The 22,779-nt window shown below is 31.7% G+C and overlaps 1 protein-coding gene across 13 annotated transcripts in view; it reads right to left on the bottom strand.

Moving 5' to 3' along the window:
* Positions 1-815: 815 nt before the first annotated feature.
* Positions 816-22,779, bottom strand: part of LOC119637932 (hemicentin-1) — a 131,673-nt gene continuing 109,709 nt past the window's right edge. For 2 of the 13 annotated variants that reach the window (XM_038034387.1, XM_038034391.1), the window contains exons 23-26: positions 20,743-20,840; positions 16,860-17,820; positions 15,802-16,265; positions 11,110-14,655 (exon numbers count right to left, since the gene is read on the bottom strand). In XM_038034387.1, coding sequence (XP_037890315.1) covers positions 12,493-14,655; positions 15,802-16,265; positions 16,860-17,820; positions 20,743-20,840 — 3,686 coding nt within the window. In that variant the 3' untranslated portion in view covers positions 11,110-12,492. Of the gene's footprint in view, positions 1,218-11,109; positions 14,656-15,801; positions 16,266-16,859; positions 17,821-20,742; positions 20,841-22,779 lie in introns of those variants that run through there. The other 11 variants (XM_038034392.1, XM_038034389.1, XM_038034398.1 and 8 more) reach the window with 9 other exon arrangements.

Below are 22,779 nucleotides of genomic sequence, written 5' to 3'. Positions count from 1 at the left end.
TAAGTTCACATGTTTCAGATAATACCGTAATCTTTTTAAATAAGTAGCGTTTCGATTATTTTGTATAAATGGGTATTCTGTATGTGTCATATATCTCATATAACTCATACAAATGTGTCTCTCTATTGAAATCCCGATTATTGTCTAAGGACAGCAAATTGAACTTAACACATGTCTTTTTGTTTTCATTATAGCGAGAATCCCTAAATCACTTCATAACTTTTTGGCTGTTTACCTTTTTTATGCCAACAGTCTTTACTACCATATTTTCATGATAGTATATTCGTATTTTTATGGGTATTTTAGATCTTTCACGCTTTGTGTACACTTGACTGAGATTGGCTGCTTACGTTTTCGTAGCATGTTATATATGAAGCAACGAATAAAATAGAAAGAGAAATTATTTAAAAGAGTGAGCGTTTGATCTCAAAACAAGTGGCCGATGTCAAATACAATTTCTTTCTTTTTTTAAAATAAGGATTTTTTCCGTTATCTGTAAACCTTTGAAAAAAGAATTCGAATTAGTTATTATTAAGTTTTATTTATTTATTAGGATCTTACGAAGTTTATATTACAAAAGTATCGTTTTCTCATTTAAATACTAATAGTTTTTGTCTTCTTTTCACTAATTTAGTACATATATCTTAAATTTAATTAATTAATAATTTAATTAAGTAATTAATATTTTTTTATTTTATTTTTTAACAACACTCGTTTTTATTCAGTGATTAATAAAAAATGTAAATAAATTTTAAAAATTTGTTTTTCTATAGAATTCTTCCCTCAAACAAGCTCATATGTTTTATTTGTTATTATTATTACAACTTCCTTTTTTTCCCTTTTCCCTTTTGTTTTTTTTTTTTTTTTTGTTTTTTGCTTCCTTCCGCGTTTATTATTCTACGCATTTTTATCACGTGTAAAAAATAAACAAATAAAGAAAATTGTTTTTATTTAATTAAATAAGGTAAGAAGAAATTGCACTTTTGTTTTTGTTTTTTTTTTTTTTTTTTTTTGTAATTTACAAGCAAATGCATTTTGTGAGTATGTATGCTTTTCCGGGTATGCATTTATTGCTTTAGTTCTTGCACGGCTCCCGTTTGTTTATTTTTCTTCATTTGAGCATATATCGAAGCGGCCTTGTAATCGATCGGACCGTAATGTTGACTTTCTAAATCGGCATAAATTAATTCGTCATCAAAATTTAAAGCACTCAAAGGCTAGAAACACATTTTTTTTTTTAAATTTTCATGTATGTTTTATTTATTTATTTTCAAAGAAAAAGGAGAAAAGATTATTAATATAATATTGAAGAAAAGATAAATGCATATCTTAAGATTGTAATCAAATGTTGCCGATAATGCTGATAAATTGTGCATAATGCTGATTATTAAGAGAGAAGTTGATCAGTTTAATTAGTTCGGTTAGTTGTGAGAAAATACGTTTTAGAACATCATGTTACGTTAAGTTATGGAAACAAGATAATTTTGTACGTTATTATAGGAAGCTTGTATATAAGAAAATCTCATAAATTTTGCCTAGCATTTAATTAACGCAAAAAAAGGCACTTGTGCAAAATCGACTAATATATACCCAAAAGAGGAGGGTACAATATAAATTACGTTCTGGTTTTTACTCAATGACGTTTTTGAAATTTTGATACATTAAATGGCTATAATACCTGGATTATAAAGAAAGAGAATTGCTTACTACTTTACATTTTTTCATTTTTGAACATTTAAATTCAAAATTCGGGAAGAATCCGAAAAGATTTCTCATGCTTAATATACAAGTCGCAATTTTTGAGATATTTTAATGAAATTTGGTACATTGAACTGTTTTGACGAAAGGACGAGCACTATTGAAAATGTTTTGGATCGATCCACTTTTCCGACCACTTTCCCCCATATAACGAAAACTGCATTTTTATACGTTAAAAAGGTCTAATTTTCAATATTTTATTGTGAAAATTGTTTTATAAGAGCAAATTGACAAAAAAATCAATCTTGTCGAATGTGAACCACGTAAATCTATTTTTTGGATACGACCACATGTAAGAAATCTCGGGATGTGTATGCTCATATATGCCAAAATGCCTAATTGTTAATGTTTTACGATTACAATTTTTTCATGATAGTGATTTAACGTAAAAATTAAGTTGACCAAATTTGAATATGGGTCTATTTCGTGAGGTTGCTTACGCATAGTAAGCCTTGAAAATTGGTGCATAGTAGCAATTTAGCAAAAATATAAGCGGTAGGGATTACATAGGTCTATTTTGAAGACCCTAACATATATAAGTGGTATAATGGAAAAAAAACCCTTGTATGGAGAGAAAGCCTAATTATATACTTTTTTAATAAAAGGGAACTAAAAAATAATGAAATTTTGGAATGTAAATTAAATTTGCTGGATTGGGATCACGTCATATGATGTTTTGCACATTTTCCAATATGAAGGCTTTCATGAAAAGCATGCCTTTGCATGAAACTAAGATGTAACTTTTTGATGTATTATTTCCAAAACGGGCGAATTAGGGGAATTGGTGCAAAATATTTAATGTTCGGCCTTGACCGGATGTACTGTTCTAGTAGCTTGTTAAATTGAAAATAATTTTTAGCATTTCTATAAACATGCAACCTTCCATTTTATTTGGAGAGAGCGTAATTTGAAATATGAATAGTTTTATGGTGAACAAACATGCTTTATTTTATAACGTCTGTCCATCGGTACTCGCACTAAGTACTAATTATTTAAGACAGGCGGTCAATGGTTTTGAAGTTCGACATAAGCGTAGCTGTCCCGTTTTTCGGGGATTGTTAAGAGATTCTAGTGCCAGTTTAAGATTTTTATGACGTTCGGTAAACTCAATAGCTAATGATGAACAAACGAATTTGAATCAAAATGTGATCGCAAAGTGAATAGATCAAATTAACAAAGAGTGAAAAAAGAATTTTTTTAATATAAGTTGATAATTGAGCTAAAAGTACTTCAAAGCTAATTTCAGAGATATAAAGCGATTCGAAGTAAGAAACTTCACAATATCCAGCCTGTTCATCACCCAGTATTCGATCATCTTACGCAATCAAACACGCTCTTTTTGGACAGACCAATTGTTAAACAGTATATCTCAGAACAAACAAAAATACTATTAAAAGAGTGTGATGATAGGATTTTCGATATTATTGTTGCGATGATTGCCTCTTTCTCACAACGAAAATTGTAGGTAAGCTCAGTTGCATGGATAGTCGAAATACCGTGTGGTTCGTATCATCCTACAGCTAATGGCAAGTAAACTCTCATTATTGCGTGCTTGCTTATAAAGTCTTTCAATTATACCGCATTATGCCGAGTTATTATAAAATCGCTGGGTTAATCATTGTTTTAAACTGAACATTAAAAATCACTTTGCACTGAAAAACAAATTGGAACAGTATAACATGCAAATTGAAGTCTTTCAATAATTTATTAAGACTGTCGTGCTGTTATTATAGATAAAAATGTAAGATTTCAACAAAAGACAAAACACAACACAAAGCTTAAATAAAATGATTAAATACGCAGATAACGCAGAGAAATGCTCGGCAGAACAGAACCAAATGATACAAAGAGAAAGAGAGAAAAAATAGTGAAAAATTGCGTGATTTAAAAAAATCTATTTAATGCATTTTTTTATTTCAATTTTTATTTTATCATTTAATTTTTGTTCTTTTATCTATCAAGAATTTGATTTTAAAACGAAGTGATATGGAACAAAACGACAGTTTAATAAATTATTAAAATACTCTTTAATTATTTTTGTTTTTTCTTTTAAAGAACAATAAATAAACTAAAAAAGCTACATTCGCCTTAAAGCGAATCTTAGCTACCCACCACTTTTTGTTTTTTTGCTTTAGTTATATATAGAGAAATAGAGAAAGCGGGATTATTTTCTTTGATTTGGTTTTTATGCGAAATGAGTTAAATCACTTACATGTTTTGAGAGCATATTTAGTTTTTAATGACTTTGAAAACTATTTCATCGATTTAATCATTAAAAGCTTCTCATCATTTTTCGGCATATTCAGATTTCGCTATGCAAGAAAACAAGCATGATAAGCACTGTTAGGCACTTTCTTCAACTTCTCTCTCATTACTTAAAAGTACACTTACTTTATACGTAGAAAATTTTTGTTTGTTACAATGAATATTTGCTTCCTTTTTGTAGTGGTGGGTAGCAAAAAAAAAAAAAAGAAAAAGAAAATACTAATAATATTGAATCCCAAACTACTGTATGAATAAACATGTATATACGCATATATCAATACATGTATATAAAATACATATGCAGATTTATGTAGAAATTGCGAAAAATATATTAAAATTACCTTTTCTTCCTATTAATATTAGCGCTCAAATTCTTATTGCTTTTTGAAATTATTTTCTTTTGAAATTATTTAAAAATAATAACAATTAGAATATATAGGTATTGCTGCCTTTGTACGGATCCACAAAGTCTTGCTAAGAAAAAGATAATTTCATTAAGAGATAGAAATGCAATATAAAGGAGAAGAAATACAGGGCAAAAAAAATTAAGCTAGTAAGTAAGAACATATAATGTAAGTGTAGTGAAAAGTACTTGAATTTCAATATAAATAAATAAGTATCAATTTCAACTAAATTCAAACGTGTCCACATTAGGCACTTACTCATAATGCCCAACGATCAAATAAAAGATAAAGATATTTAAAAGAGAAATTGTTGTCATTTACACACTGATCGGAGATTAACATTGACTAAACATATAAGAGTCAAACGTCAGCAACTTTACTTAAAAACCCGAAATCCTTATTGGCTAATTTGTGCAGGACTTCGACCTAATCTAGTGAATAAACGCATTTTGAACAAGGTGTACTCTTTAACTTATCTGGACCAACAGTATACAAGTGCGAACAAGGGCGAACGGCCAGTAACTCAAACATTGAAATACTTTAAAGATATCAATCTGTGACTCTTCGTCTTAACTACAAAGCTATTCATGATGAATCCCATTAACTATATGTAAAACATCTAATTTAACGCCTTTTTTCAAAATACATCTTGTCAGACTGAGTAACCAATATCTTTTCTAGATAAACCCAATAAGATAAAAAAATTGCAAAGGCGCCATATACTAAATTTACTACATAGAAACTAATTTAACTTGGTCCATAAACAATTTTAATGAATTTTTCAAGTTTATTCAATTGCTTTTTATTTATTAAATCTACAGAAAAATTATCTGCGTTCAAATTTGTCATACTATAAAATCTTATTGCATCTAATTCTTCCGAATTTTAGGTATATATAGTTTTGACATTGATGTTTATGCGATTTAAGTTTTAGTTGTTTACAAGCTGCCATCGAGTGTGTATCAAACAATTGGAAAGGAACCATTTACTACAACCCTTTAAAGTCTGGTGAAACTCGTACACCTGAACGACATCAAACCGAATTAAGTGACACGCTTAAAAAAAACGACCATTTACAGGGAAAAGAAGACGATAAGTAAATGTTTTTAATGATAATGTCCGTTCGCATGAAGCCAAAGCAGCCAAGGATGGCGCATCCGGGGTATTGTTTAGACTGGACCTCTTCAAATTACCATCTGTTCAAGTTGATGAAGTCATGTTTAGCAGATCAGCGATTCACAGAAATTGAGGATCTCAGAGAATGGCTTAATTAATATTTCGCCTTGAAACCGGTAAGTATCATTCGTAAGCTATACGATAAATGACAAAAGACTATAGATAGCGATGGTGGCTACTTTGATTAAGTTTTCTAACAAGTATGCTTTCAGTAAGTTTGCATTCTAAAAAAAAATATTGAGAATTTATTTGTAAATATATATTTAAATATCATATACGTATGACTGACTATTCTGTTTCCATCCATGGGCAATAAATATCGTTTGCTGGTTTTCTCATCTTTCTATCAAATTCAAAAAACAAAATACTACCTTTTAAACAGTTAGTAACACAGTATTATCTCAAATTTCGAAGTGTAATCGATGTCCACCGATCAGTGCATCGAATTTTTAATATATTCCGTAAATTGGTTCGAACACTTGGAAAATATTTAGCATCTGTTAGAATAAATATATAAGAAATTATTTCGCCGTGACGGTAATGTAACGCAATTCTCAATTTATCGCAAATCTCAGTAGTGTTCAGTAGCGCATCAATTCTTATTGAGAAATTGAAATCAAAATTTTGAACCACAAATCCGTCATAAGATCTTGTGGAGACCTTTTTAAATTTTTTATGAAGTCCGTACCGACATTTTCATCGAGTGCTGCAAATTCCCTCTACGCGTATATAATGTTTACGCTTTTTGTTATAATTGCAATTAATCTTTAAAAAGTTTATACAATGTCAATATAAGATAGGTATACATATTGCTTGGGAACCGAATCGTATCTCTCTGTCTATCCATTTATAATATTACTCGAAATATGAGAATCATAAAAACTAAAACACGGATACTACTGTAATAAAAATCTTAAAAGTTAAAAAACTGCTCCGGAAACATTGTTAACTACTTAAAAATATTGGCAAGAAATATATCATAGACATTAGTTAAAATAATGTCGAAGTAAGGAAAAATACTGCTCGGTTTGATAAGATCGCGCCATTTAATTAGCAAATTCTTACTACGCTTTGATCAGGGTACTTAACAATTAAGGAATATTTATAATTATATGAAATGCATTTAATCTGTCTCCTAAAGCGTCCGCGCAACCATGAGTACAGAACAAAAAGCTACCCGTAAAAAAAAGAGAGTAAATTTTAAGCCTATCTTTATATTTTTGTGGTTATGAAAACCACTTGACTAGGAGTAGTTTATTGCAAGATAATGCGAATAAGCTCACCTCAGTAAAAGTCAATAAAAAAGTAAGTCATGCAATTCGAAATTTGTACACAACAATCGAAAAGTAATAAATAGTTTCGTAAACAATATCTTGTGGGACAACGCTAGAGCTAAAAAGTTAAAAGACTTTATTTATTTATTTGTTTACTTACATATGAAACTCAGCTAAAATAAGTTAATAGCCGAATTTAATTAAGTGTTAAAAGTTAATTTTATGGTAGTTATTGTAACTATTACAAATAAGTAAAGAAAAAAATAATAATAATTCATGTATAAATGAATAAGAAAAAATAAGAAAAAACGCATGTACACAACTAGCATAGCAGCACACCCACTAACGGTACAGATCCAAGTTGCCCCAAGTGAACCCTTAAGCCATTGCAAACATTCGAATTTTCGAGTCATAGTGAGGTGTTAAGATTGCAAGTGAGTTTAAATAAGACAAAGGCAAAGGGCGCGTATTAAGCGTAGTTGTTTTGATGGACTTTAAAGAGTCCGATAGTGAGATGAGATGGACATCATTTAGGTTTCTGCAAGCGTGAACGGATTAAACAGCTCATAATTATACTTACAATGGTTCAGCTTAATGAGAATAAAGTGTCTAGACAAGCAATTAGGGGGCATTAAAGCTTATATTACCAAGTAATATGGGCGAATAGATCGTACCATTAATTAACGTAATTACAAAGGAAACGGCAAGAATAAATCTACGTTTCTTTAGTGATGATAAGGATAACAGAAGCAAGGTATTTTTATCAATGAATCTACATAACACCTATAGGACGGAGATCACGCAACAGAGGCATACAAAAGTGTTGGTCTAACTAAGCACATGTATACCCTTTTTGTAATGTCCTTCGTTCATAAAGCTCCTTGCACTAGCTCTTAGTGAAATGTAGCGCGAATCTACTAGTTTTACTTAAAGAGACCTCAATGCGCAAATTAAAACGTAACCTTTAATCGAATGCAACCCTTAAATCGACGAACGAATCTACGTTTTCCAATTTGTGTGAATCGGTAAAATTCTCATTTCCATAAAATTTCACGAGCACCATCTAACCAAATTATTTAAGTCAATTTGTAACTGATAAGGTTTCGATTGCAAGGAGAAGGTACAAAACAGTTTAACATCGTCACCGTACATTAAGATATGACTGGATTTATCGTTATGTTTAGATTAAATAAAAAGGGTTCTGAGTGGGTGCCTTAAAGGAGGCCAGACGTCATGAGAAATTCATTCGAAGTGATGAAATTGAGCAAACCCTTCATTGATCTGTTATGCAAATGAAAGCTTATCTATTTCACTAATTATAAAGGGAAGCCACAGGCCTGGAGTTTGAAAATCAATAACAGATTTAAGCAGTGAGATATTGGTTTTATTAAAATCGTAATGTTTATTTGACGACGTCGGATATCAGGCATTAAAATGGTTCAACGGATTACCATGTCTGTAATAAAAAGAAATACAAATTGCTTGATGATACGGATCCTCAGATAAATAAAAAGTGTACAGCGATTTACAGAAATGTCTGGGAAATTAGCAAAGCAAAGAGCAATTAGTCTGCCATTACAGTGAGAAGCTTGGTTGTATTGAACAAAATTGCGATCAAATAATTTATTAAAAAACACAATAATTCTATCAGATGTTGAAGTGGTACAGCCAGAATTATCACTATAACACCAAGTGACTCGTGGCAAATTTACGTTCCCCAGCGCTATGATTATATCAGCAGGTTTAGACTTTTCGGCCACGCCACAAATAAAGGAAGACATCGTGCTTTACTGAATTTAGGAGAGTGGGGCGAAGTTTTGAGTTAAGACCCCTAATACTTTCGTAAATGAAAGTTATCGGGCCTGAAGAATCGTTTAGTTTTTTGAGGGTGGAACAACTGCCGAATTAGTATTAAGAGCATGATTCCGAGGAATGAAGTTCTTCATTAAAGATCCCACTGAGCACAATTGTTTATTTAACAAAATTTCCATGTTTTCCGTCGAAACTAACACCTTCAAAGATGAGATAGCTCTATGTTAAGATACATCCAATTTGAAAATGTTCACACGATTCAAAAGTCATTGTTTCGTATCTTATAGTCGGGATATGACCAACGTAAACCTTTCAAAGAATCTAGGACGGCACCTGCAGCACCGCCATTGATGTTAGCACAATTCGCATGACAAAAACGTCCGCAAAGCCAACAAGTGATGAATCGGGGTCTGTTTTGATTCGACATGATGTAAATCAACACTACATATCGGAAAGCAACAGGCAAAATAGAGAAAGAAAGAGAAAACAAAATAGTTTGTCACGCATTCAAAAATGATCTCTCTATTAAAAGCACAGTAAATAAACGAAAAAACTGTCAACGCCGAAACTCAAGACAGGTGTTCGGAAGCAACAACACGCAAAAAGTGAGAAGCGCGCTTTGTGACAAGAGCTAATCGCAAAATAATATCGACACAAAAAGTTAATATATTTCTACAAATTTAAAGACATTTATAAATAATTACACTTTAAAATCTTATAAAGCAATAAAATAGAAAAGAAATTAAAAAATTTCACACATTACTGTGGAATGTTCCTATTGATAAGGTGAAGCCATATAAAAAAGAAAAGTTTTATCCTTTTGCGATTTATTGGTGTGTAACGAAAAGAACCTAAAAATGGCAAGAAAAGCATGTCCAACATATCTTTTTGAATAATTATTTGTCGGTGGATTAGTTTATTGCAATGTAATCTCCGTGCCAAGCGCTAATAGCATTTTCTATTCTTTCCAATTGCTCGAATTTAACTATTGAAAAAAGTGAAGCACTTCATCGTATGACTGTGAGTTATAGCAGAATGCAATTGCAGACGTCTACGTTACGTCACGTTTTAAAAACTCATCAAACATAATAAAGTGTCCATGCTTCAGGCAGAAGTTTGAGATTACTTCGACCGAAGGGAAATAAACCTTTATGTGAATTAGTGAAAGTAGATAAGATAAGAGTCCGTACCAACCGAATTACATGCTACCATAGAAAGCATACAGAATGACTGGTACAAATCAATAAATGTGAAACTAGCGGAGCAGTAATATTTACGAGTTATCTGAGCAAAGGAAAGGAGATACAAAAACAGTACTATTCCATTGACTTCGTTAGGTAATGTCTAAAAATGTGGACATATAGCGAAGAAATAAAAGCTTTTTCACCAAGTTTATGACGCCTCTATTGTTTATTGTTGCAGTCAAAAAATTCCACGCCACCTCTTATTTTATTTCTCAACAGAAAAGGCATCTTTGAAACCTTGACAATAGCGTAAGTTGACAATAGCTGAATAGCAGAAATCTACGACGCTATTAGAAGGAGTTACGTTTGCGACTTATTTTCAATAAGAAAGAATATGCTTTATTGTTGTTTAAGATATAACGTTTATACGTGTAATAACAAAAAAAAAAAAAAAAAAAAAAAAAAAAAAAAAACAACTTTACTAAAAAACTTTACTAAAAAACTTTCGTTCAAATACTTACTGCACATGACTGATTTTTGAAAAAGTTTGGCTGGTAACTAATTTCGTTAGTTTCCAAAATTAGAGTGAGAGAGCCGAGCAATATATAGTTCCACGTCTGTATAATTCACCAATCAACCCCGCCATGTTCGGCCTCTTTAGTATATTAATATTATCTTGTGCGGATGTATGTAATACTTAGCTGGACTTGGGATAGAGCCACTTTATTTTATATCAAATGATTCAGAGTAATTTTTTATATAGATTTAAGCGTGCCCATCAGCTTATCCACGTAGTTTTGTATTTATTTTCATCAATAAGGACGAACAATATTAAAATTTTTCATTCATTGCATGAGAACAATTGACAATAATCAGCGAAAAATATGGTTGTCGCTTAAGAAGCTGCACTACGTTGTAAATATTCTTACAGCAAATTAGCCTTTTTGTGGTAAGGTAGAAATTGACTGAGTAAATTTTCGACACGATAAGCTTATTTATTGGACCCATTTTTATAAAAGGGCTTTTGTTAAAACTAAGCCAAAGAGTTTGACTTTTGATATTTTTTGATGAAAATAAATTATAAATTGGTGTTACCAACTTCGGTAACCCTATAAATTTCTAATATCAATTAGATGTACCCTTCTCTAGTGATATAAAAACCTGATAAGCATAAAAGAGTTCTTTTAAGATTTTGTTGAAACGAGGAGAAAATATGCGTGAATAACTCTTTTTATGGCTGTATCTGGAAAGACATTTGTTAAAAAATGCAATGAGAATAGATTCGCTTCGTAAAAGCATTTTGTAGTTCGGACCAATTAAACTGACAATATAATAATTAAGTGAAGAATTATAGATTATTTAGTCGTCCGAACGACCGACCATTTCAAATTTATTACGTAACCATGTCTAAAATTTTTCTTTATTCATTAAATCTTTAATAGGCAGTTATAATAAAATGAAAAGAAAATTTTTTACGATCGATTTGCAATGCAATCGACCAAAAATTGCTTTGCGATCGATTGCATTTATCCCACTTGGCTTATGGCATTATTTATCTGTTTAGTTATTTTATTTTTTTAGTTATCTTCTAGCATGAGGACAATTTCATATGAAAATTTTTTATTATATTGCAATTACTCCTGCTGTTCCTTATTTCGCCTTTTCTTAAGTGCAGTTTTTGTTTTTGTTTCACTCTTTTTCAGTGACTTCAGAGATGTGAACATTTTTGCCTTTTTCAACGATTTACTTCGGTTGAAGTGAACTTTATTATTTATTTATTTATTTTTTGGGGTGGGTTTTTCATTTAAAAAAAAAAAAAAAATGAAAATTCATTAGGTTTTTTTGTTCGCTGAAGACAAGTTGACATATGCTTTATGTAAAACATTTTAATATAACTATTTATAGGAGAGTAAATCCATGGAAACCTATCCATACTTCGAATAAAGTGAGAAAGATTCATGATATATACGTACATCCTGCGTAAATGTTATCAATTTTGCTTGTTTTTGTTGTTCTTATAAATTTTGTATACCTTAACACTTAGTTTATGTACTATTAAGCTAAACTTAATCTTATTCGTATAAGCTATAAGAGTGTATGTTGCATTAGTTTGGTTTTATTATATGTTATATTATATGGATGTTTCATTACACAAACGTGCATATATATTATATTGTATATAAATATATATGTATGTACAACATATATATATTATATGTTATATATTTATATATGTTTGTATTTGGATGTATGTAAGGATGTAGGTAAGTATATATAAATGTACGTATGGATGTATTTATTTATTTATGTCTATATCTATGCACGTATTCGTTTATGTATGTATGTATGGATGTATGGATGTATGTGTATTTAATCTCTGTCTACAGACAGGTGATTATTTACAAAACATAATTTATTTTTAAAACTTTTCAACGGAAATACTTTTAATTGTTTTTGTTTTGTGTTTTTACATTCCTTCTAGAATAAATTCTAAATATTAAATATATGTCAAGTTGTTGTTGGTTTTGGTAAATTATATCTAACCTGTGTGTGATTCTCATTGGCATTGTCCGTCATAATATTACTAAAATTCGGGGATGTTGGTTCCTCATCTATAATCTATTTATCATTATCATTGATATCATTATCATTGATATCATTATCATTTTCATCTTCATAGAAAGTATAACCTAAATCTTCTTCATCTTCCGCTTCTTGTTCCGTGTCAACAACATCAGCACTAGTATTTCGGTTAGATTTATGAGAATTTTTTAGATTTTGCATCGAATGGAATAATTGCAATTGATGTAACTTTTGTCTATTGCCAGTATGAGTATTATACCATAGTTCCGGATTACTTTTGGTCATTAGCTTCAAAGTCTTCAAGGGGGTTAAGGGGGATTTAATGTTTCTAGTTGAAAACGTATTGTCGTGAGTTTGATTACTTTTTTCATTACAATCTTCAGTCATTGATTTTAAAGACGGCAAGGTAGGGCACCCTTTGTTCGATCCCGTGCATGCTAAGGATTCTGGCATAACTTTATACATATCTATGCACTTTGAGGCGTCTGGAAACTTTCCTATGTTTTTCTTGTGATTTAAAGTTTGGAAACATTGTCCGGAAAAAGTTAAGTTTTTATTTTCCGGATTAACGTCCATACGTGCATTGTATTCGAATTTGCTTTCGTTTAGCGCAAAACTATTTGAATCATCTTTAAAACTCCCTGCCTTAAAAAGCGCAGTGTTCGACGACAACTTAATATCCTCTACGAACTCATTCTCCTCTCTACCAATTTGTGATGGGCTTCCACGGGTCATTTGCTCAGATTTTAGTAAATTGGGTTCGCAAACGTCGTTTTTAAAGATCTCCGCAGACGCTTCTGCTTTTCCTTTACTTTGTGTCGACATATTTTTAGTTTTTAATACTGGTGGAGAACGTATCAGAGTTTTAGAAGTAATATAAATTTCGTCTCTGTTACTATTTGTAAAATCTTGAATTTTTATAACTTCGGGAGAATTATTGATAATTCTTGATAGTAATAAATTTTTACTTTTAGATATGGGCTTCACTACAGTAGCTGTATTTTCTTTAGATTTATCAATCTGCTCATAAGGTTCGCGTTTCGCGATTGTGAAAGCTTTTGACAATTTCGTAATACTTTTATCAATTGTTGGACTTTGATTATTTAACTCAGAATTTTTGATGTTCAAAGACGAAGTACATCTAATTAGATTGGCGATCGGCGTAGATTTTGAATATTGCTCGAGTTCATCGTTAATAGATATTTCAGTAGAATCATCTCCTTCGCTCTCCTCTGTGGAAACAATTGGTTTAAATGTTGAATTTTCATTTAAACATAAAGGAAGAAACACCAAAGGGCCTTCTTTACTATAATGGTGCTTTACAGGATGTTCCGCTGTATATGCTTGCGCTTGTAGTTGTTCCTGTTGTCGCATTTTTAGGTTACCTTGCTGTTGGCCGGCCACGGTTTGTGACGTTTGAAAATGAAAGCTGTGATATTTTCGCAATGGTAATTTAATCGGTCTCGCTGTAAAGTCTATTAACGTACTCGGTATTGTTGCTGTATTTGTTGTTTCTGGTAACTTCCGGTCAGTTGTCAGCATAATTTGAGAACTCCTTAAAGTTTCTGCGGTCTCCCCCATCTCTTCGATATAATTATAATTATCATTATCATCGTGAGAATAACTTAAATAACACGAATGTGGACTATATTTACGATCATTATATGGTCTATCATTATTACCATCATCATCAATGTCATCTATATTCCCGCTAGAAGACATTAGCATTTGTTGTGTATGCTGAGAATGTGTGAAACCAAGTTGTTGCTGTTGCTGGTGCTGTTGCTGTTGAAGTTGTTCATAGCAGTGTGGGTGGTCGTGGTGGCGATGGTGGCTTTGATGCAGCTCACTTTGTTTGACATAATCGATGGCATTGTATGGTTGTAGATTGATTTGTTGTTGTTGTTGTGATTTATCAACGTTTGCTGCTGCTGTTGTTGCCTTAAACGCGCTCGTGGATTCGGAGCAATAATTGTGGGTTTCGTTGATGCCACCAAGGCGGTTTTGTTTGCTGGCGGTGACGGTGTTAAGACGAAGGTGTTGTTTTCGACAGTCGCTGATGTACTTGATATGTGCGTAGGGGTCACTAATTGTCTGTCGTCGTAATTTCTTACGGCAGATGGTGGTGGGGGCGGTGGTGCTGGCAGTAGTATTTGCTGCTAAAAATGGATTAGTATCCAGACGATATTTGTTTGTTAACTGTTAGGTTTTTGTTTATGGATGGGCCATCGCAATAACAAGAAGCAACGAAAAATATTAACGCGTGCGAATTAAATTAAAACAAAAGAAAATCATTTTTCATGCAGGTGGTGTTGGCCAGTAGCGATTCAAATGTAAAAATAAAAAAAAAAAGAGGAATGAAATCATATGAAAAATGCAATAATATAGAAGAGACATATATCAGGCATAGTTAAAAATATTGAGATTCTTTTCCCACTAGATAATGTATAATAAATTACGCAACGCTTATCAGATTACATCATACTAACGTGTATTTCAAAGACGACAACTCAGTCTACGTATTGTATGCAGATAACTTTGTATTTCGTTAATCGTGTCAAAAGTTTCATTAGTGTGAAAATGAGTGGAAGAATTCTCTATCGAAGAATTCTATTCTATTTCGCCTTAAATATTAGACTGACCGAATCTCTTTTAACGAATCGCCTAGTAAGAATGCAACGAAAATGACCCATTTTTGAAGCAAATTATTACTGATTAGAATCGTGGTGGAAGAAAGGTGCGCAAAAACAAAATCGACCACAAAGTTACTGTTGACATCGCATTAAGTTGTGTGTGTAATGAGATCGGAGGCCATTCGCACATTATGACCAGTCATTGTGGCAATCCCAAAGCACCCACAAATTGTATGGCCTAATGGCCCGGACCTTGGCCTGTGCGACTGTTGTTTGTTTCGCAAGAGTCTCTTGCTGATGTAAAGCTGACTTCCAAAGAAGCCTGTGACGATCCCTTGGTTTAATTTTTCCCCCACAGATGCCAGAATACTATAACAACAGCATTGTGATTTTACCATAAAAATGGCGATCGTAGATGATAATGGACATAGTGTATTTAGGCAATTTTCATTTTGAGCGAAGAAAAAGAGAAATTTAGATAAACTTGAAAAAAAATTTCAATACTTTTCTTACGTCTTTTATAAATATGCCCATTATAAATTTGCGAGTTTTCAAAAGATGATTTAGACAATGTTTCGAAGATTTATAAAACATTTTAGAACTTTTGGACACTTCAATAAAGCAAAAATAAGATTTATTAAGAAAAACTGGAATAATAACTTTGTTGGAAGCGGTTTTATGTTTAAAAAGAAAAATTTGGTTTTACACTTACCTCCAAAGAAGTGACATTGGACGTCACGGTTGACCTTTGCTGTTTTTTACACTTACTCCATGCTGAGGCATTGACACCAGTACCACTTACACTACTGGCAACCGAAAGAGACGATGACGAGTGGCCACCGTGTGGATGGTGGCCTAATTGATATTGTTCATATTCTTCGGGGGTGGTGATTTCGGGTGGTTGCTGATGACGGCTGCAACGACTAACGGAAGTTACTTTTCCGCTATACAACGATGTACATGATGATAATGAAGCTGGATCTGCGCAAGTTCCATCATTTTGTGAGGACGAAGCTGACTCATATGCCGAAGTAGCTACAGCCGAATTTGGAGATGAGGGCCGTTCCAGGTTACTGATTGGTGAGGCTGTTGAATCACTGTTGACATTTATGTAGAGTGGAGTGGGCGGTACACGTGGTGCTTGCTTTTTATGAGCCGAATTAAAATTGGCCGTTACTGTGGAATGAATCAAAGAATTGGTTTTATGCGTTTTAGGGGTTTTAGGAGTTTTAGGAGCTCGTGGCGTTTTGCCGGGTGGCGGTGTAGAGCAGGCTGCACCATGCGATGGCACTGGTGTTACACATTCGTAAGATGAATTTGAAATGCCCGAATCACTGCGATAAATGCTTGAGCGTTCAGGTTCAATTAAGTTTAAATCTTCCTTCGGCTGGTGCTGGCGTTGGTGATGTTTTTTCTTGGGGCCCGTCGTCGAACTAGCGCCCAATCCTCCATTTACATGTACAGTATGGTGCGGTAAAGGGTGCAATAGTACGGTGGCCGTCCCCATTGAGGAAGAGAGTGCTGGCGCTTGCATTTCCATGTCACTAGATTTCGTATTTGAAGTATGCACTTGTACGGCATCATTAACGTTTTCGTAAGCAGGCGTATCATAGAAATGCAAGGGATTGCGCGACGGACCTTTCGGATCAATATCGCCAACGCTACCACCAGCAAAGGAATGATGTCGTTTGCATTTATTGTTGCTATCTGTAATTAATGGCCCCAAAACTCCTACTACCCCCGTTCTAGAGCTTGAATCTTCTCCATTACCAATTGTCTTGGAATTTTGAGCCTTGTTTTTACCCCCACTGGAAAATTTTAGTGAATAAAAACGTTTATCTTCTAATTTATCTACAAACGTTTTCCGTTTGCCTATACGTTTCATGGAAGTAGTGTTATAACCCTCCATCGTGCTAGCCTCAACACTGCTAGGCTGGTTAAATTTCTTGAAATTGCTAACTGCTAAAAAGGGATTTGTCGCTTTTGTGTTTCCTTCTGTTACAAGAGCGACACCGGCATTAAATGCATTGTAATCATGTTCGATGGCATTGAGCATTTGAGCGTGTGTTGCATTCGCCATATTATTGATGGCAAATTTTGAAGTAAATTGTTGCTGCTGTTGTTGCTGCTGAGTTTGGTAGTATTCTGTGTAGCTTTTAGGGAAGCAATTATTGAGATTATACGGCATTTGCTGATGTGGATTTGTGATGCTACTTGCGCTATTGTGAGCTGTTATGGAACTAGTGGCTGAGTTTGCATTGAGTGAATTGCTGTTTGTGTGGACAATGACACCGTCCTCTGTTGCGGCGTTAGACAACATTATTCTACCGTTACAATTGCTAGTGCTACTGTTATTTGACTGACTTATTATGGTCGGCAAACCGGCTAATATACTTGACGATGTTGATGGCTGTTGTTGTTGATGTTGCTGTTGTGCTGTGTGCTTTGCAAAAGTATTATATGCTTGTTCTTGTTGTAATTGTTGTTGTTGTTGCTGTTGCAGATGATAATATTGTTGCTGCTGTTGTTGCCCAGTTTCCGATTCTTGTTCGTCGTAATACGCCGCATGTTGATGCTGTTGTTGTTGATAATGATGCGGGTATTGCGGATGTTGTTGTTGTTGTTGTCCTTGTATTTGGCTGATATTTCCATTGAGTCTCTTGGGTCGTGGCACACTACGCACCACATTTGTGTTGTTATTAAAATTTGTAGGAGTCGTAGGAGTAGTAAACTGTATACAATATAGTGATTCGTTTTTTTGTTGTTCGTTCGCAGCAAAAGAGTTTTTTTTTTTTTTTTGGTAATTGTATATTCCGCAAGTTTATTTGTGTGTATACGTATATAAATATGTATTTATATATGTATATATGTATATGGCATATTAACGATTCGTATATTATTAAATTGTTATTATTGTTAGGAGCAACAACACAACAGAATACAATTGAAGCGCACAAGCATTAGTTATTTGTGGCAATTTTTGCAATAAAGGGTTGTTTATTGGTTCGGTTGATTGGTTGGGAAGACAACACAGTCATTTAAGTAAACGCAAGTATATTAAAAAAAAAAAAAGAAACATAAACAATGTTTTAATTATTCGGTTAGTTTGTTAGATTAGGATAGAGCAATATATGTACATATTTATGTATTAGTGGTTCAATACAATATATTTTAAATGTTAAAAGCTTTGTTGAGTGAACATTTCCTTATTTAATTTTTTTTTTTTTTTCGTATTAAGAACTCGTAAAAATAAATTTAAAAACGTTTACTTAATTATTTCAAAATTATATATTTAAAAAAATCAAACTAAAACCTTATAAAAAAATAAAACCTTTATACTTATTCATTTTTCATAAGTTGTGGTAAGACATCAACAGATATTATGCGTATAACAAATTTTGTTATCATAGTGCTTTTTAAATTCGGAAAAGAGTTCAGAAAAAAAACGGTAATTTAAACGTGATTATTTTAAATAATAAATAAATAATTGCTAAACATATTCTACATACAAACTAGAAGAAAATATTATTTAAAGTAACTTACGGGGATAATAAGAGCCATATCTACGATACTCATCACTTTTTTAAATGCCCCTTTGTCTCTTATAATGTAAACAAGACAATTAAGTTAGGCCTAAATTCTTTCAAAACAAAATTTGAATACTTATACGTACAATAAATTGTTTGAGGAAAATCTACTAGCTAAAGAGAGAAGATATGAAAAGCGTAAATCGTGAAGCCCTTATTAAAAACATTATTTAAACCACCAAATTTTACCAATTCAATGTAGAGAAAATAGGCCAATGTTTTGAAATCGTACGGCATAAATAAAACATTTTTTTTTTTTTCTCAGACAAACTTCCGTCTGCAATTAATCTTTAGAAATTACTCTTAGAATGAAATAAGGAAGTTAAAGACGTCTAAGACTTAACTTTATATTTCGCCTAGAACAGCTTAATTTAATTTCGGACATAGTTAAGTAGACTCGCAGAGGTTATGTGGATTAATACATTACATTAAGTTTTCATTAAGGGCAACTTTTTTCAATACTGTACTGATTTTGATATATTTGGCGACATCCCCTTGGAATCATTTTGAAGCCAATAAATTTTTCGGATTTCCTCTTAAATCCAAAGCTACCTTGAAAGGAAGTGAATTGCGGCAACATCTTCAAGAAAATTTGTAGATTTTGTTAAACCAGGTGTTCCTTTTTATTAATTCAGTTACTTCAACGAGTTAAATTTTAAAAATAGATTAGAACAAATCCAACAATATCACCTCAAAACAGAAGAAAAAAAAGGCTAATTTGAAACATGACTGAGGAAACTGTACTCGCATGAACCTGGATTTATCACTTAAAAATTGATTCGCTAACTTAACGCGATCAAGAGTAATTTTATATTATGTGGTATTTGTTGTAATTTTTATTTTTTTATTTTTTTTTTTTTTTGATTTCGAGCTGTCTTTCAACAACGTATGCGAATTAAGTAATCTTTTATTCTGTTTAAGAGTCAATTACATTAGATTTGCATAAGACAGTGCTAGTTTACGGTCGTTGCAATCGGAATGGTAAGTGAATAATTGAAAGATCTATTACGCTTCATGTATTCCTCACTGTTATGTTCTCGGCAGAGACGAGAAATAAAATAAGTTGTTCATCAGAATACTCATTGACATTTTGAATTGCTAATAAGCATTTCTATATAAAGACCACTTGCAAACACACGTGCAAGGCAAAAAATACAGTAGATGTAACATCCCACTAAAACGTACCACTTTCTTTCTAAAAATTTACTTTTTGTTTTAAAGGCAAATAACAGAAAAAACGTCAAAAATGTATACAAATTTAAAATCAAATTCTTGATTTTTATCTTGAAATTAAAAGTTATAAACAAAAAATGGCTACCATTCATATATATATTAATCGACATAAAGCTAAAATGCAAAACAATTACTACCATAAAGTGTATATGTATATGAATGCATGGACTGTTTTGATAGTTTTGATTCTCAACATTCAACATTTAATTTAGAAGAAAAAAAAAACAAAAGTAACGAGAAACAAAAAAAAAATGATATAATAAAAAGAGAGAGAAAGAGTGAGAGATTGAAATGAATACGACACAGTATGACATTACGCGTTGAAGAAACTATGCATTATAAATAAGAATGTTTGTTTATATCGACATATGCATGTATGAAAAGATATATATGATTAAAGGATCATATCAATGATACAGATGTGTGATAATATATGTAAAAGCGATGATATGCTATACTGCAGAGATATAAACAGAATAGAATGTAGTTTACCATACATCTATGAAATAGTTGACTCTATAAACCAATCAATTAATCAATACAATAGGATAGTATATAAATTCGTATGCATTATTAAATATGTATGTGTCTGTATATTTTTCTCTATGTATGTGGGTGTTTATGTTTGTATATATGTATGTATATATGTATGTGTGTATGTATGTTCGTATATATCTATGCATATATATCGGTGTGCGTGTATTTGTTAGCGAATGTGGATAGATATGAGTGTAATGTGTTTTAACTTTAATTGTGTTCCTGAATTATATAATGGAAAGCTCGTTTATAATGAAAAGACTCAGAATCAAATTGAAAATTAATTGTTTAAGTACCTTATTAGGAGCCGTTTGCAGACCATGAAATGGTAGATTCTCATACTCGCCAGGTTCCGTTAATGGATCCGCCATAGAAGATGACTTCTCTTGTACTGCTAAACCAAAACAACACATATACACAATTACGTACATATATATATTTATGTATATATGTGATTGATTTGGCCGTTTATCGTATTGTTGTGTGTTGTTTGATTATGTGTGTGGTATAGCAAAGTGATAGAGTAAAGTAGAGTAGTAGCAAATGTGTGATGATACACGTTGGTAAATAATATCACAAGTTTTGATTGTTTTTGTTGTTTCATTTAATGAAACAAATGATGAAATTTAAAATGAAAAATTTTTTTGGGGAAACCCGAAGAAAAGTTGCCGGAAGTCGGTTCGAGGGGGAACGAAAAGAATAGAAAAAAATTAAAGAAAAATACAATTAATTAAAAGTAGACAAATAAAAAACAAAAAATAAGTTTCCTTAAAAATAAATTTTTTTTAATAATTAAATAATACTTTAAGATCTTAAGAAATATAATCTTAGAATACTAGTTTTATTATATTTAAAACTTATATATAAGAATTTTTAAGATAAGAAAATGTAAAAAGAAAAGATGATTTAATAAATAAAAGCGAATAAGAAATAACATAAATTTTATAAATTTAGTGAATAAGAAATTCGTTTTTTCAAAATAAGTAAGCGGTCTATTTTTGCAAGTCTTCGAAAGTGTATTGTTTGTGTGAAAAGTTTTTTCACAAATTCCAAAACATTTTTTTTGGTCTTCAGCCAAATACTTGTGACTAATTTTTTATATAATTATGAATAACCACTTCAAAACTAAAAATTTCAATTTGTTTTTTTTTTTACACTTCTTATCTGTTCGAAATTGAACAATTATGGGTTGCGTTAAACTAAACCCACGGGAATTTAAGGTATAGATATCTTTAAGTGCATCACGCTAGCGAATCTTATAAAAACCTAGTATTGAGTCTCTGAATGTTACAGTGGTAAGGATGAGAAAAAGACATCTCTACCTTTCGATAATGACTGTAATATAAATATTTTTTCCACTGATAATGGCAGCAGGATTAGAATTGCGCAAAACCACAAAAAAATTCACGTCAAACGTTGTTGGAAACGTTTTTATTTATTAATTTTATTTCCTTCGAGAAGACAAGCATAAAATAATTATGTAAAAAATAATTTTTATTATAGAAATAAAAATGAAAGTAAAGGTTTTTTACTTTTTTTATTTACTTTTTTTTATTAAAGTTGCTTTGAAAGCGTACGACTTTAAATCACATGCTAGTTTTATATATATATATATATATTTTTCATAAATAAGGTAAACAAGACAAAATAAACATAAGGGAGCAGACTTTCAAACCATTAAGACTATTCACGTTAATGAGCTTTAACTAAAGTATTTACGTAGATATAATATGAGTCGCGATACCGCAAAAGCATTACTCTTATCTCCCTATCGATTTTAAAAGGTAAGAAGCCTCATAGCAACTGAAAATACAATAATGCCGGAAGGAGAGAAAAAAAGCGGGAAAAATTTCTGGCATAAATTTGGATGATCGCGGCTTTCATTAAATTTAAATTAAATTACTTGCTCGCTTCTCGGACGTGAATATCCTTATTATTATACTAAAAATGTTATTAACATCGATTCGAAAAAAATATATATGCATATAAAAATGTATATATGTGAGCATAACTGATTGGAATTAGAAAATATTTCGCATTCTCGCTTACTTGTATAACAATTGTTATCTTTTTGACAAGTATCTCAAACGGAGAAGCATAAACCATTAACGTTAAAAATACATATAAGTAAATAAATAAAAAATAAAATAAAAGTATATATATAGAGAACAACACACACAAGTGAACAAAATTTACATAAAAAGAAATATCATAACTTTTATGTTTGAGGAGTGTTACTAAACGATTCTCATTTAAATGCGTAACAAACGAAGAGCAAATGCTTAAATGCGTAGCAACTCAGCCGTTCGCTTTTTCCATTTTATGTGAGAGGC

The sequence above is a fragment of the Glossina fuscipes genome, unplaced genomic scaffold (genome assembly GCF_014805625.2).
Source record: "Glossina fuscipes isolate IAEA_lab_2018 unplaced genomic scaffold, Yale_Gfus_2 61, whole genome shotgun sequence".
NCBI classification, from domain to species: Eukaryota; Metazoa; Arthropoda; class Insecta; order Diptera; family Glossinidae; genus Glossina; species Glossina fuscipes.
Note: the sequence above shows the minus strand (reverse complement) of the source record. Positions and strands in the feature narration are given on the sequence as shown.